Source organism: Pipistrellus kuhlii, unplaced genomic scaffold, assembly GCF_014108245.1.
Source record: "Pipistrellus kuhlii isolate mPipKuh1 unplaced genomic scaffold, mPipKuh1.p scaffold_m20_p_5, whole genome shotgun sequence".
In the NCBI taxonomy this organism is placed as follows: domain Eukaryota; kingdom Metazoa; phylum Chordata; class Mammalia; order Chiroptera; family Vespertilionidae; genus Pipistrellus; species Pipistrellus kuhlii.
In genome coordinates, this window is record NW_023425551.1 from 64,004,366 (window position 1) to 64,019,988 (window position 15,623).

A 15,623-nucleotide genomic window follows, 5' to 3' on the forward strand; every position below is an offset into this window, starting at 1 on the left:
TTTTGTAAGAAGTGAACTTTAATAACTTGTAAAAACCAGAAATACACTCAAATACAGAACTGAAACATATCATGTTCATTTAGCCACAACCTGAGACTTCACGCAGAAGTGTTTCAAATGTGTACTATAAAAGAAAGATCTGAAAGACTACTACATAACATTGGTGGCAACATTTTCAATCTGCTGCTTGAAAATTGACTTTTTCCCCCCTCTAGAATTTATATGCCCCATTCACCACTGTTCTGTGTCAGATACGTGGCTATAAAATTGCGAAAATGGAGGCTTTTCTGGTAGCAAAAGGGTTAAGTTCTTTTTTGCTTTACCAGTTTCAAATTACAATGAGAAGCCTCTTCTTTCCCAGCAGGGTTGTGCTTACATTACTCTTTAGATCTCCCTTGAAGAGGGCTGGTATATTTGTGCCTGCTGGAGGTGGAATTAACTGTAAGAAGGAGAAAGGGAGTGAATGGACTTACAGGAAGGTTTTCAAGTAACTACAAGGAAACACATTTACTTGACTAGTACAACCTTGAGTCGTATTTTACACTAAGACGACACAAAAGATGTTAAAGTTATCACCAGGCTGCCGGACAAATATATATTCCAACACCAAGGTGCAGATCAGCATAGATCTGTGATTCAGAAATCAGGATTTGTCTTGGAAAGAGCTTCAGGGTTGAGAAGAACTCAAGATCCAGTGAAGATAACTTTGGGAACTACAGTTTGTCAGAAGATCAACTTTCGTTCATTCAAATACCAAAGGCCTGATTATCATACATTCATATAGGAATGCCTAGGTCATCTGATCAAATAATATTAGCCGTCTTCTGCTACATCAATGCAGCAAAAACTCTTAACAACTGTGGATAATTGGAAACTTGAGTTTCAGCTTTCTTAGAAATAACTACTCTTGACATATTCCAAAATATTTAAAATAGGGGGCAGGAAAATCAGTGAGGATATTGGGTACAGAAATGTCACTGTCATGAAGAATAGGTAAATTTGTTTTTTCTGCTACTGGGAAAGTGTACCTCCTTGAAACTTAGATTTTTTTTTTTTTTTAAGAGGACAAGAAGAACTAAAAACATCAACTTTGCTTTTGGACAAAAATGCATCTGAGTGTATTTTTATTTAGGGGTATTGTGGGTTTCCTCTGGAGCTGCTGGGTTTTACTGGGTTATGCAAAAGGAGGTTTGGGAGACAATCACGTTCACTCCAGTTTTATTTATAGAAGACTGCGGAACCATGAAAGACGGGAAATACAGAGGGAAATTCTCTCTATCTTGGGTCTGCCTCACAGACCCAGACCATTTTCACCTGGAAAGCAAGCTTCCTCTGCACCTCTCTTCATGCTGGACCTCTACAATGCCATGGCCAGCGAAGAAAATCCGGAGGAGTCGGAATACTCAGTGAGGGCATCCCTGGCAGGAGAGCCCAGAGGAGCAAGAAAGGGATACCCAGCCTCTCCCAATGGATATCCTCGTCGCATACAGTTATCTCGAACGACGCCCTTGACCACCCAGAGTCCTCCTCTAGCTAGCCTACATGATACCAACTTTCTGAATGATGCTGACATGGTCATGAGCTTTGTCAACTTAGGTATGTTGTTCGTTTATTTGTTAATCTGTGTTATTACAAAGTGGAAGTTTTTCTAATGGTAAAGTAGCTGCCTGATAGGTGGTCATGTTTACATAAAGTCATTTTCTATAACTCTCCTCTCCGGCTTCTGTTTCCTTTCTTTCATTGATGCAATGTAAGGTTTTGCCTTAGGCAATGAAGTCATATATGTATTTTATTTTTAATATAAAAAGCTAAAATTGAGCAAATATACTTGGGGTAGATTTGGGTCTTTTCAGTGCTTGTTAAAATATCAACCTTAGTTAGTGTATAAATGTATGAATAAACAGGCAATCATCTAAAAAAGAGATTTATGAAGATAGTTATAATAAAACATAATAACTATAAGAGCAAAAAATAATAATGGACTATTTTTAAATAGCAGTTACAGACAGAAAAGTAAAAGTGACATTTTGAGCTATATTTTGGTTAATAATTTAGAAAACATATAAGTGTATATTTATATGCTACTCAAAATCACTCATTCAGGGGAGGTAACTACTGCAAAATATTGATATGAAATTAAACAAGATCAAATAATAATGTAAAAGAAGACTATCAAATAGCTTCAGGGAGAGATACTGAAATTCTCTGAAAAATATTTTAGAAACAAAGTTTCAATCTAACATTTTTAAACTGTAATTATTAAAATATATAGTAACTGTTTGGTTATTTTTAGAATCAAGGGAAATGTAAATAATGCCAGGATGGTCTTTTCCTATACAGAACTTCTTTTTATTTGAGATAAAAATTAATTGAAATTCTTTAATTAGTAACATTATTATATAATAATTTTTAAAATTATGTTTTCTCAATGTTGATACTTTCATGGCAGTTTTAAAAGATTGGCACTCTCAAATGGTAAATTAATGCCTTATATTTCATTTTGCAATAATATTAAAGTTTCCCAAATTAATAGGAATTTACAAGTGCTATAGTTTTATTTAAATGTCTTAATAGATACAGAAGGTGAAAATTTACTCTCTTCAGACATTCAAGATAATGAAAAGATAGAATATGTTTATTTTTGAAGGCTAAAAATAGTGTTAACAAGTTTAATCAATTTGAAAGAATTGAGAACATTTTAATATAAGAACTTTAAAAACTGTTTTAAATATGCAATTGGCTTTGATTTAAAATTGACATATTTGATTATAGACTTAATTAAAAACTTCCTCATATATCTCAAAAATATTCTTTGAAAAGTCAGATAGCAACAACTCCTAATAGCACATGATACTTTTATAATGTATGTTGCTTAATGTGTTCTGCTCATTTGCTCTCAGCAGTCCTAGCATGAAGGATAAGGTGCATAATAAATCATATGTTCCATGTTACCAGAGACAAAGCTCTCATTATTAAGTTTTAGTAAGTCATCATTGGTTGCTCTAATCAGGTGTCCTGGACACCTTTTCTTTGACATATAATTAACAGGTTTCATTTGAAACTTCCAAGCCATTAAAATATAGCTTAGTTCTAAATTTGTTTTATTGCTTTTCCTTCTTTAAGTAGCATGCAAATGTGGCTCATGATATATTTTTACTTTGTGGCAATTTCTAAACATTATTCAATAATTTAAATTAATTTTACTATTTTAATAGAAAAATGTCAATCTGGCATGATTTACATATTCACAAAATAAATCACTGAAAATATCAGTTCAGGTCATCTAAAATCTGTTTTGGAAGAGTGTCTTATATTATATACTTTAAAAAAAAAATAGCCCAGACATAAATCTGTTCTAGTAAAATATTTTATTATATTTAAATATTTTGATCATTCACAAAAGAAGTGTATTTGTGTTTTAGAAAGGAATTAAGTATAATTTTGAACCTATACACCATTACTTTTTATAAATTGACATAGAATAAGAAAACCAAAACCAATAATAAATAGTTTTATTCAATGACTTCTAGAACTATTTTGATTATTTAAAATGATTATATTTTTAAATCAATGAAATTTTGGTTATATTGTTTGCATTATAATAACTAACTAGTTCATTAAATATACCATGAAAAATAATTATTCATTTACTCTAGAGAAATAATTATATATAAATTTCAGAAAATTTTTATTTATTTTTATCATTCTTGAACTGCTGAGTAATGATTTATCTTCAATAATAAACCGTATTGACTTTTTAAAATTTAATAAAACCAAACTAAATTTCTCACATTAAATTACTGATAAATTAATTCTGATACTGAATTTTCCTACTAGTCTCTGAGGAAAATTGAACCACAATTTCATTTTATTATCCCCAGACCATACCTTCTAATATATCCAAAAGTTGCAATCTATCATTACTTAGTAAAAAAGTTTTCTGTATTTTTTCCTGATAAAATAGGTCAAAGTGTACTTAGAAAAGGTGACACTGTAATATCATTGCTAACTGCACTGAGAATTTGAGTGTCCTTATGTATCATTCATTAGCAAATATCTTCAACTTGTTTCATGTTCTTATAAGACTCAAGATAATTTTATTTTAAATTTTAGTATCTAAGGGCAAATGATCAAATTAGCAATAGGCAAGGGAATTGTATTGAGGAAGTCACCTGGATATTAAAATATATAAAAAGAATCTGTTGACATTTCTCATAATAAGATAAATTATATAAGAAGGATCTAGTAACATCCTTTTTATGAATGCTTGCCTGTTTTCAAGTCAAATAATAGATTTTCTACAATTATCTTGTCATTCAAGAAGACATTTTTTTCCAACATAAGTTTTGCTTATCAAGAACAATTAAACTTATTTCAAACTCTGAATCATATTTAATAAAATATCTATTTAAAAAATGTCAGATGAGAATAATTTTTTGTCCTTAAGTGAAAAACAATTTAGTTTACCAAATGAAAAAAATATAATGTAAAGAAATTGTGTTAAGATCAATATAAACAACTAACTATGTAACTCAACACAGTATTTTGACCTTTAAATTATTGTAGTGATTTGTTTATTTTTAAGAAACAAATGTTAATTAGTAATTGTGTGAAGAGCAGCTTTCCACTCTATTCTATGTATTATTTTTAGACCAACTTGAGTCAATCTTACAGTATCTAGCTTTTACAGGTAGACTTCTCTGTTTTGTCCAGAAAACTATTGAATATCAGTGAATTTTTTTTTCTTAGTCAATGCTACAGTAGTTAGTTAGAAACAAAAGTGTGTTTATGGTAAATTTGTTCTTGTTTAGCCATTTCTTTATAAAAAATGTTAAAGGTTCTATATCAAATACCTATGCAAATAAAAGAAGTTGCTTGGTAATTTTCTTGTAATATTTAAATATATCTTCTGTTTATATAAACATAAACATGTAGAGCATTTCTAAGATCTTTTAGTTAGAAATCAGTGACATGGTGTTATATAATTAAAATGACAATGTTGTAGATGTTTTAGAGGAATTAAAAAATCAGTAAATACAGGAAATTTATGTTTATATCATTCTTAGTCTCCATGTATTTTTCTGATAAAGGAGAACTTTGGGTTTATTAATGGTTTTCGACTGACTGGATCAGTTGTCTTAGAGTCAAATACTTAGATATATTTTAAGAATATATATTAATTCTCAAGTAGAAAAATATATAAATATAATACTTACATGTATTTATTTTATAACAATATTTAGTATGATAAGGCATGAAATTAAAAAAAATGCTTTCAAAACTTTAAATTAACCCTTCTCCTTTTACTTCCTCAAATTATTAAACTCTCCTGGCACTAGAAGAAAAGAAAAAAACAATGCTTATGTACTCTGTTGAAAGATTTGAAAGACATCATTAATATTTATTGTTGTTTTTGGCTGACTCAAGTGTCCAGTGGAGAGGAATTTATATAGAGATCTACCTAAAGATGCCTATCAATGTCGTGTCTCCAACAGGGTTATTAACACTTGTGTAACATAAACATGCCCATAAACACAAGCAAGATTTTCTTTTTTCTTTTTATTTCCTTTTTTTTTTTTTTTTTTTTGAGGGAGGCAGAATGGGATGGGAGGAAAGATAATCTAAATTCATCAGAGTACACATTCCTGGACTATATCTGGAGTCACAAATGCTAATAACGGCAGAAGTATCATTCTTTAAAACTCAACTTCTGAAGAGAAAAGAAGTTGCTATGGGTGGAGAGGTCTTGCTCCTCTTCAGCAACCTGTAGCATTCATCAGTGTGACCAAAGGCACTCTTGTTTTTCTTTAAATGTATTTTATTGTCCCATGATGGGCGTGGCAGCAGAGAGAGTTCCCATCACAGTTCAAGTAAAAGCTTTTTGGAAGTTTTAATGGTCATTCACAAATAACCAGTGTAAACGTTTAGTGAGAAGTAGCAGCAGGAAATGGGAAGGTATGATAACACCCTCCAGAAAGGCTTGGGAATACTTCACCCACCACCTCCCCAATGCCTTCCCTTTTATTCTTCCATTTTAAAACATCCCTTCCTTCTCTTCTTCCCCTCCCCTCCCCTTTTTGCCTTTTCTCTTTAGTTCTGAGGTCTTTCTAGCCCTAGGCTCTCTTGGCACCTTCTTCTTAAGGCCCCCACCCTTCCTGGGATCTGCCTTTGGTCCTAGTTTCTTCATAGCTGGAGGCTTAGATTAGCTGGAAATCAATTAGTTACAGAGTGATCATTTAGGTACAGTCTCCTGTTTTCCCTTTAGTTGGGAAGGAAAGGTTATGACGTGCCAATTACGGCCTCCACCATCAGGAGCAAAGCTCCCCAGGGCAGGAGAACTGCTCTGCTGCCATCCCTTGTAATTGTTGCTTCCACCATCCCATTCTTCCTTGCTTCCTCACCCTCTGCCTGAGGATCCCACTGACAGAATTTAATAGAACATCAATTAAAATTTAAAAGGGGAAGTTTAAGGGAAAGTTTAAACAAAAAAAAGGGGGGGGGGGAGAGGGAGAAACATGCAACATTAAACAAAAACTACAAAACGGAAACTCTAATAAAAAACACGATTCTCTTTTAGTTTATATGACACTTTTGCTTATATTAGTTTTATTGAATATCCTTGCCACTTCTGTGAAGAGATTTCCTTTTCTTAAGTGAAGAAGAGCTGATGAGAGAGAATAAGGAGATGAGGGGTCACAGAGGCATAGCATAATGAAAATGAGACAGAGAGATAAATAGAATACTTTCGAAAAAGCCCTTGAAAGAAAGACACAAATGCCTTGAGTCATCAGAAGCTGGTCTGGGTGAGCAGGTGTAGGATGTGTTGGGAAATCCTCAGTCTACCTCATACTGACACAGCAGCTAATTCAACATCCCCAGCCACACCAGCTCCAGGGGAAAACCCTTTCATCCTTCCACACAGAAATACCAACGTGGGGAAAAGGGAGGGCGGCTCTCAGTGTCTGTGTACAAGGAGCGTACAGACTGGCTACTCACATGTACAGTCATAAATAACATAATAGCTCAGCTTGAAAAAAAAGAAAACCACAGGTTGAAGGAAGAGGCTTTCCTGACGCACAGAGAGGGGCTGAGATCAGAGGAGCCACTGCAAGGGTTGGCTTGAAACAATGAACCCCTTGTTCTAAGCCACGTTTATGAGGGCTTCTTTGCACCTCAACTTCATATTTTATTGGCTCAGCTCTGGGGTTTCCCCATTTGCTCATCTCTTAAAATAATACCCTTGGCCAAGATAGCTTTTAAAACACACCAGTCAGCCCTGACAACGGGCTCATGTATTTGGGAGGAGAAGGGATCTGTTGTGATGTTGATGTCAGATTGGGATGTGTAAGGTCCAGTTATGGATCTTAATGTTATGACAGTGCGATAAAAATAACAGTGGGAGTCTTCACCTGCCTTTTTAGAAATGTTTACAAGAACCCCTACAACCAAATGGTGACCCCTGATTTGTGTGTCTTGTCTAAATGGCTGTGGTAAATCATAATCTACAAAGGGAGAAACATAATGAATTAAAGTGTAGAATGTTTAAAATGACAAAAAAAATCATCTGTAGATTAGGAAGAAGATTGTTAATGGTTTTGGGAGAAAAGAAAACAACAACGAACCTTCATGACTAAAGAAAGGGTGTCTTCTGTACTTGGAAGACAGTGAATTACATAAATATTACATAAAACTTAGCAACCAAGACCTTGCATGATGTTTAATAGCTTGATGTAAGAATTAAACTAGGATATGTGTCATTTTATAAAATCCAAGACCATGAAGATATCTGTCTTTACAATGGTGTGCTCTTCCTTTTTTTCATAAACAATGGAGTATAGTGCTTGCATTTAAAGAAACAATTGTGTGTTTTAAAAATGAATACTATCATTAGATTATTTCTTAGAAATTGTTTATCTTCTTCCTGGAGGCAAACAACAAATATTTTTTGTTCTTGTTGTTGAATAGCTTTCCTGGAGTTGGTTAGGAACAAAGGAAAATAGCTTTTTTAAATGTTGGGATTAGCAGATGTAAATCCCATTTAGATTTTATTCAACACTATGAGACATGTCAAAATCAAAAGATTTATTAATATTTACAAATGCCTTCGGCTATTCTTATGCTGTCATGATATGAAAAATTCAATATTACTTATTTTGGACAGATTTTCTGTCCTTGCTGGATCTGTGGTTAATCTTTCTACATAGGACACACAGGATATTTTCCGAATCTTAAATTCAAGCCATAATACTGCTCAAATGGCTTTTCTTTTTGTGCTTCCATCGCAGAAGCAGAGTAGCATAGAAGAAGCCAGAAAGTCTGAAGTGGAATCTCACATTCTGTACTTTCTAGCCCTGTGACTCCTGGCAAATAACCTAAATTTTCTCTGTGCCTCTGGTTCCTTATCTAAAAAGTGCCCGTACTAATAGGATTTCCCCCCCACTGGGTGTTGAGAGGATTAAATCAGTGAATACGCACACACAATTTTAAGAACAGTATTTGGAACAGAGTGAGACCTCAATAAATGGCGTTATTGTTATCAGAGTTGCATTGTGTCCAACATCTGTACCATATTTGCAGGAGTGGCTAAATAATTTGTGAGGCCCAATGCAAAATGAAAATGGGGGTTGAGGGGCCTGGTTCAAAAATTATCAGGAGTTCCGAGTGATGGCAGCAGAGCATTAGACCAAGTATGGGGCCCTTCTGGAGCAGGGCTCTGGGGAACCGCACAGGTCACGTGCCAGGGGGGCCAGCCTGCATATTGGATGACATGTGAGGGCAGCAACATGACCTATTCATTCTTTTTAATCCCCAGGGGTGGGTCAGAGTCCCAGAAGGAAACAGGCAGCATGTGTAAAATGAATCATTGGAGGAGGTGTAACAAATGTAGTTTTTAAAAGGTTGTGGGCAGGGCTTTTTGGCAAAATGGGATGATGATGCAGCACCTGGAACAGCAGGGGAGCTTTCCTTTCCTCCAGGGCCCGAAAACTCCAAGCAGAGCTTTAGGAAGAAGGTATCTTCACAGGAACAATGGCCTTTTTGAGAGAGATGCCATGTAGCCAACCCCTAGATACTCAGCAGGGTGGGAGACTGAGGAATAAATACTTAGACATTCTTTTCTGTCATGTTTCTCATTGGAGAGTGGTTCCTGAGCCACACACCAAAGATATGTGGCACAAATCCATAAGTGAATATTGGCCATCTTGTCCATAAGAGTTCCAGAATCACTTCCATTTCAGTGCAAGTTACTCATCTGTGTGCATACCTTTGTTCTAGTTCATTTATAAAATTCCAGAGATAATCATAAATTAATGTGAGAGTGAATTCACAAGTTGGTGTAATAAAGCAGCAACAGCACACATGGCTTGCTGGGGAGGGAAAAAAAAGAAGTTGAGTTGTATATGGATCAGTAAGTTCATGGGATATATTAAAACTATTTTAGAGCAAACTGAACTTTAAAACAAAAACAAAAGCCCAGGAAGAAGTAGCACTCTCAGATTACAATACAAACAGTAGACTGCAATTGCCAATCAAAAAACTCAGCATGGAAAGCACTAGAGTGTATGCAAATGTGTAGGGTAAATACAAAGAGCCATATATTTTCTTTAATCTGTAGGCCTGTTTATTCTCAATCCCATGTCATTGTTCCTGAATTGACCCATGACAGTGTGTTAAAGGTTTTGGAATTCTGAGTGGAATCATCTGATATTCTCCCACAGTTCATGTTGCAGGCAGAAATAATGTTAGGATGAGGTAAATTGAGATCATTATCTTTGTTCTTGTTACTTCTCCTCTCCTCTGGCAGAGTTCCTGTGACTTACAGAGGTAGAATTTAGTGGAGCAGGTATGTCTGCTATTTAGTTCTCATAAATAACCAACCAGTAAGCCTTGAGGCCAGAGCCATTCCTCGGCCCTTTAATCACAGACAGCCTTGGATACAACAGCCCCTTTCCAGTATGGTCTATGTTCCCTTTCAAAGCCACTGAGGACAGTAATTTTACACTGATTTTACTTCTGTAATTATCAAAAGCAGAGGGAGAGAGAATTCAACTGGGAAACTGCATAGGCTCTTCTGCAAATAGCCTTGATGCAGACACCAAAGACTTATTTAGTGGAGAAGTGAAGGTTATCAATTAAATAACTTTTATGGTTAATGTGTTTTTTAATAGTTAATATGTTTTTATTTTTAAATAGTTTGGCATCCAATATCATATTAGCTTCAGGAGTGCATCTAATTGATTAAACATTTATATAACTTATGGAGTGATCACCCCAATACATCTAATACCCATTTGACACCATACATACCGTATTTTCCAGCGTATAAGACGACTTTTGAAATGAGAAAAAGCCTGCTCAGATTGGCCAGACTCAGAGAGGCGGTCTATTAAAAAAAGAACTGGTGTTGCCTCGGAAGTGGGGCGTAGTCTTATACAGCGAATATAGGCCTAAACCTATGTTTTAACTGTAAAATTAGGGGGTCGTCTTATACGCCGGAAAATACTGTAGTTATTACACTGATTATATTTCTTATACTGTACTTTATATCCCTGTGACTATTCTGTAACTCCCAATTTATACTTTTAAATCCCTTTGCCCATCCTCCCTTCCATCTGGCAAACATCCAAATATTTTCTGTATCTATGAGTCTGTTTCTGTTCTGCTTATTCTTTTATTTTGTTTTTTAGATTTCACATATAAGGGAAATCATCTGGTATTTGTCTTTCTCTGTCAGACTTATTTCACTTAGCATAACACCTGCTAGTTCTATTCATGTTTTTACAGTTGGCAAGATTTCATTCTTTTTTATGGCTGAATCATATTCCATTGTAAAGATGCACCGCTTTTTCTTTATCCATCCATTGGTAGACACTTACCTTGGCTGTTGTAAATAATGAATATATGTGCCTTTTCAATTTAGTATTTTATTTTCTTCAGATAAATACCCTGAAGTGGAGTTGCAGGGCCCTTCTTTGTCTCTTGCTACAGCCTTTGTTTTAAAGTCTGTTTTGTCTGGTATAAGTATTACTATGCCAACTTTGTTTGTTTGTTACCATTTTTATAAAATATCATTTTCTATCCCTTTTGTTTCATACTCATTTGGATATGAAATGAGTTTCTTGCAGACAGCATATGTGAGTGTCTTATTTTATTATTCATTCAGTCACCATAGTTTTTAATTGGAGCATTTAATTCATTTTCATTTAAAGTATTGATAAATATAATACATAGTTATTGCCATTTTTATTATTTATATAGTTAAGGTTTTTTCCTTCTGATAACATTTAACATTTCTGGTAATACTGGTTTAGTAATAATAAACCCCTTTAGTTTTTTCTTGCCTAGGAAACTCTTTATCTATCCTTCAATTCTATATGATAGCTTTGCTGATTAGAGTACTTTGGTTGTAGGTTCTTACTTTTCATCACTTTTAATAATTTCATGCCACTCCCTTCTGGCCTGCATAATTTCTGTTGAGAAATCATCTGACAGTCCTATGCGTACTCTGTTTAGGTAACTAACTAATTTTATCTTGCTGGTTTTAAGATTCTCTCTGTCTTTAACCTTTGGCATTTTGATTATAATGTATCTTAGTGTGGACTGCTTTAGAATGATCTTGTTTGGGATCTGCTTTCTGGACTTTTATGTATATTTCCTTCACCAAGTTAGGGAAATTTTCTGTTATTTTCTCAATTTCTTGCTCTCTCTCCTCTCCTTATGATACTCCCAGTATGCAAATATTGGTCAAGTTGATGTTGTTTCAGAGGCCCCTTGATCTATTTTCATTAAAAATAATTTTTTTTTGCTGTTCTGATTAGGTGTTTTCTCCTCCTTACTTCTAAATTGCTGATTTGATTCTCTGCTTCATCTACTCTATTGTTGCTTTCAGTTATTATATTCTTCATTTCTGACTTTTTAAAATAATTCTCATGTAGTTTATTTTTTATTTATTTATTTATTTATTTATTTATTTATTTTTTTATGTTGCTAAAATTATCACAAACTTTCTTGAGCATCCTTATGACCATATTTTTGAACTGAGTCTGGTATTTACCTTACCTCCATTTCATTTAATGCTTCTGGAGAGTTCTATTCTTTAATTTAGGACCTGTTTCTTTGTCTCCTCATTTTGGCTCTATTAAGTAGAGATGCTGTTTCTCCAGGTCTTGGTATAGTGGCCTTATGTAGTAGGTGTCCTATAGGGCCCAGTGGCTCAGCTAGCCCAGTCACCTGAGCTGGGCACTCTAGGTGCACATTTGTGTGGGCTGTGTGCACCTGCCTGTTGTATTTGAGCCTTGATTACTGTTTGTTTGTCATTGTGAGGAATTAATTCCAGGCCAGTCAGATGGGAGGACTGGCTGTGACTACAGTAAAGGAGCTACTGTGCAGGGACTAACTCTATGGAGCAAGGCTCACTTTAGTGGGACTTTGCTGCCTGCTATTCACCTCTTGAGTGTGTCGTTTGTGGGGGTGGTTAGGTGGTGCTTTGGTGTGGTCTGAAGCTGTCCACTAGCTATGCTGGCTTTGGTGCCTCCTGGGAATGCAGATCAAGGTCAGCCACCACCTGTGTTCTGCCCAGGGCCACTGAGCATGATTTACAGAGTGATCTGCAGATGGCTGCTACTTGTGCTGGGTTTGGAGGTGTCCAGGAGAGGCCAACCTGTGAACCAAGGCTGGCTCTTGCTAGTACCTAACCTAGGGACACTTGGCAAGATGCTGCTTGTTGGAGAGATTTTAAGAAAGTCTGAAGCATGAGCCAAGAGAGGCTGTTTGTATGGGGAAGCCACTGAAAAGGCTTGGATAGGCCAGCAAGTAGGGTAGGGCAGTGTCTCAGGGAATCACCAAGGTGGGACAAAAATGTTAGCCAGGTTGACAGTCTCAGTTATGGTAATCACCAACCAGCTCTGTCGAGGAGGACTCAGCAAAGAAATAATAACCTCTGCCAGTGCCCCCCCCCCTTTTTTTTTTATAGAAAGCTGCCTCTGCAGTCCTTCTGAAGCCAGACAATTCAGTTCCTCCCCATAGGATCATTGCATCTTCTGAGCCCAGAGCTGGAGCTCACAGTGAGTGAGTCTGAGTAAGCCCTTTAAGAGGAACCCCTGGAACTTTAGAAGCCCCCATCTCACTCAGACATAATCTCTGTTGATTTTCACAGCCAAAAGTTATGGGAACTTCTCTTCTTGGCACTAGAACCCTAGACTGGTCATTCTGGTGCGGGTTTGGGAGTCCTAGCTCTTCAGGGGGCTCTCCATAGCAAAGCTATCCCTTTGATTTTTTTAACCGCCATATGTAGATATGGGACCAGCTCCTTCCACGTCTTGCTCCTCTTACAAGTGTCATTGTGGCCTCTCCTTTATATTATTAGTTATAGAACTTTTGTTCAACTAGATTTCAGGCAGTTTTTTATTTTTTATTTATTTACTTTTTAAAATCTATTTTATTGATTTTTTTTACAGAGAGAAAGGGAGAGGTATAGAGAGTTAGAAACATCAATGAGAGAGAAACATTGATCAGCCACCTCCCGCACAGCCCCCACTGGGGGATGTGCCAGCAACCAAGATACATTCCCTTAATTGGAATTGAACCTGGGACCCTTGAGTCCACAGGCCGATGGATGCTCTATCCACTGAGCAAAACCAGTTTTGGCGAGGCACTTTTTTAAAAATTATATTTTATTAATTTTTTTACAGAGAGGAAGGGAGAGGGTGAGTTAGAAACATTGATGAGAGAGAAACATCCATCAGCTGCCTCCTGCACACCACCTCCTGGTGATGTGCCCGCAACCAAGGTATATACCCTTGACAAGAATCTGGGACCCTTCAGATCACAGGAAAACATTCTATCCACTAAGCCAAACCTGTTAAGTTTCAGGCAGTTTTGAATGATGGTTTTCCTGTAATTTAATTGTAATTTTGATGTGGTTGTGGGAGGAAAGACCATGCTTACCAACAGTGTCTTCTTGATTGGAAATCACTATGATTAATATTCTGTAGATATTTCCTTTGCTCATAATGTGAAGAAGTTTTTTAAAATTGTAATTATAGTTTAACTACAATACTATTTTAGTTTCAGGTATACAGCATAATGATTCAATATTTTTATACCTTATGAAGTGATCACCACAATAAGTTTAGTTATTATTTGTTACCATACAGTTAATACTAGAGGCTCAGTGTATGAAATTAAATACTTACAAGTATAATTACTCGATCAGATCATAGTTCATTTTTAATTTTTTGAGGAATTTTCTTTCTGTTATTCATAGTGACTCCACCACCTACATTTTAAACAATGCACCAGGGTTCCATTTTTTTCATATTCTCACTAACACTTGTTTTTTGTTATCTTTTTTATAATAGCCACTCTGACAGGTATAAGATGGTATCTCCTTATGGTTTTGATTTGCATTTTTCTGATGATTAATGATGTTGAGCATCTTTTCTTATGCCTTTTTTTTTCATCTTTATGTCTTCTTTAAAAAAATATCTTTTCAGGGTTTCTGTTTATTTTTTAATCAGACTGTTTTATTGAATTAGTTGTTTGAACTCTTTATATATTTGGATATCTACTCCTAACTAAAATATTATTTGCAAATATCTTCTCTCATTTAGCAGGTTGCCTTTTCATTTTGTTGCTGGTTTCTTTCAGTGTGTAAAAGCTTTTTAATTTGACTTATTATTATTTGTTTATTTTTGCTTTTGATGACCTTGCCTTAGGAGACATATCCATACAAAAACTTATATGACTGGTATTAAAGACGTTTCTACCTTTTCTTCTAGGAGTTTATGGTTTTGGGTCTGAATATTTAAGTCTTTAATTCAGTATGAGTTTATTTTAGTACATGATATAGGAATGTGGTTCATATTATTATTTTTTTTTTTGCATGTGGCTATCTGGTTTTCTCAGCACCCTTTGAGTGTCTTTTCTCCTTTGTGTATTTTGCTAGTTTTGTCTTAAGGTTAATTGGCCACATAAGCATGGCTTTATTTCCAGCTCTCTATTTTTTCCCCCATAGATCTGTGTTTTGTGCCAGTGCTATAGTTTTGATTACTATAGCTTTGTAATATATTTTGAATCAGGTAGTGTGATACCTCAAACTTTGTTATTCTTTCTTGATATCACTATTTGGGTTTTTGGTTTTCATACAAATTTTAGGATTAATTGTTCTAATTTTGTGAAAAATGCCATTGGAGTTTTTTCAGGATTGTATTGAATCTGTAGATTGCTTGGGGATAGTGTGGACAGGCTACCATACTCAGCAGTGAAAAGCTGAAAGCTTTTTCTCTAAGATCAGGAATAAGATAAGGATGCCCACTCTTGCCAGTTTTATTCAATAAAGCATCAGAAGTCCTAGCCAGAAAATTAAGCAACAGAAAGAAAAAAAAAAAAAAAAAAAAAAAGCATAGCATTCAAAGTGGAAAGAAAGAAGAAAGAATTAAAACTGTGTTTGCAGATGACATGACACTATGTATAGGAAACCCTAAAGGCTCCACCAAAAAACATCTGTTAGAACTAATAAATGAATTCAGCAAAGTTTCAGGATATGAAATTAATATATAGATTATTTGTTGCATTTCTATACACTATTAATGCACAATCAGAGGAAAAATTAAGAAAATTCAATT

General features: G+C 35.1%; 1 protein-coding gene across 1 annotated transcript in view; it reads left to right on the forward strand.

Moving 5' to 3' along the window:
* The first annotated feature begins 367 nt into the window (after positions 1-367).
* The window catches only part of BMP5 (bone morphogenetic protein 5), a 113,153-nt gene continuing 97,897 nt past the window's right edge, over positions 368-15,623 (forward strand). The window contains exon 1 of the mRNA XM_036414939.2: positions 368-1,596. Within this exon, the coding sequence (XP_036270832.1) occupies positions 1,107-1,596 (490 nt within the window). The 5' untranslated portion in view covers positions 368-1,106. The remainder of the gene's footprint in view (positions 1,597-15,623) is intronic.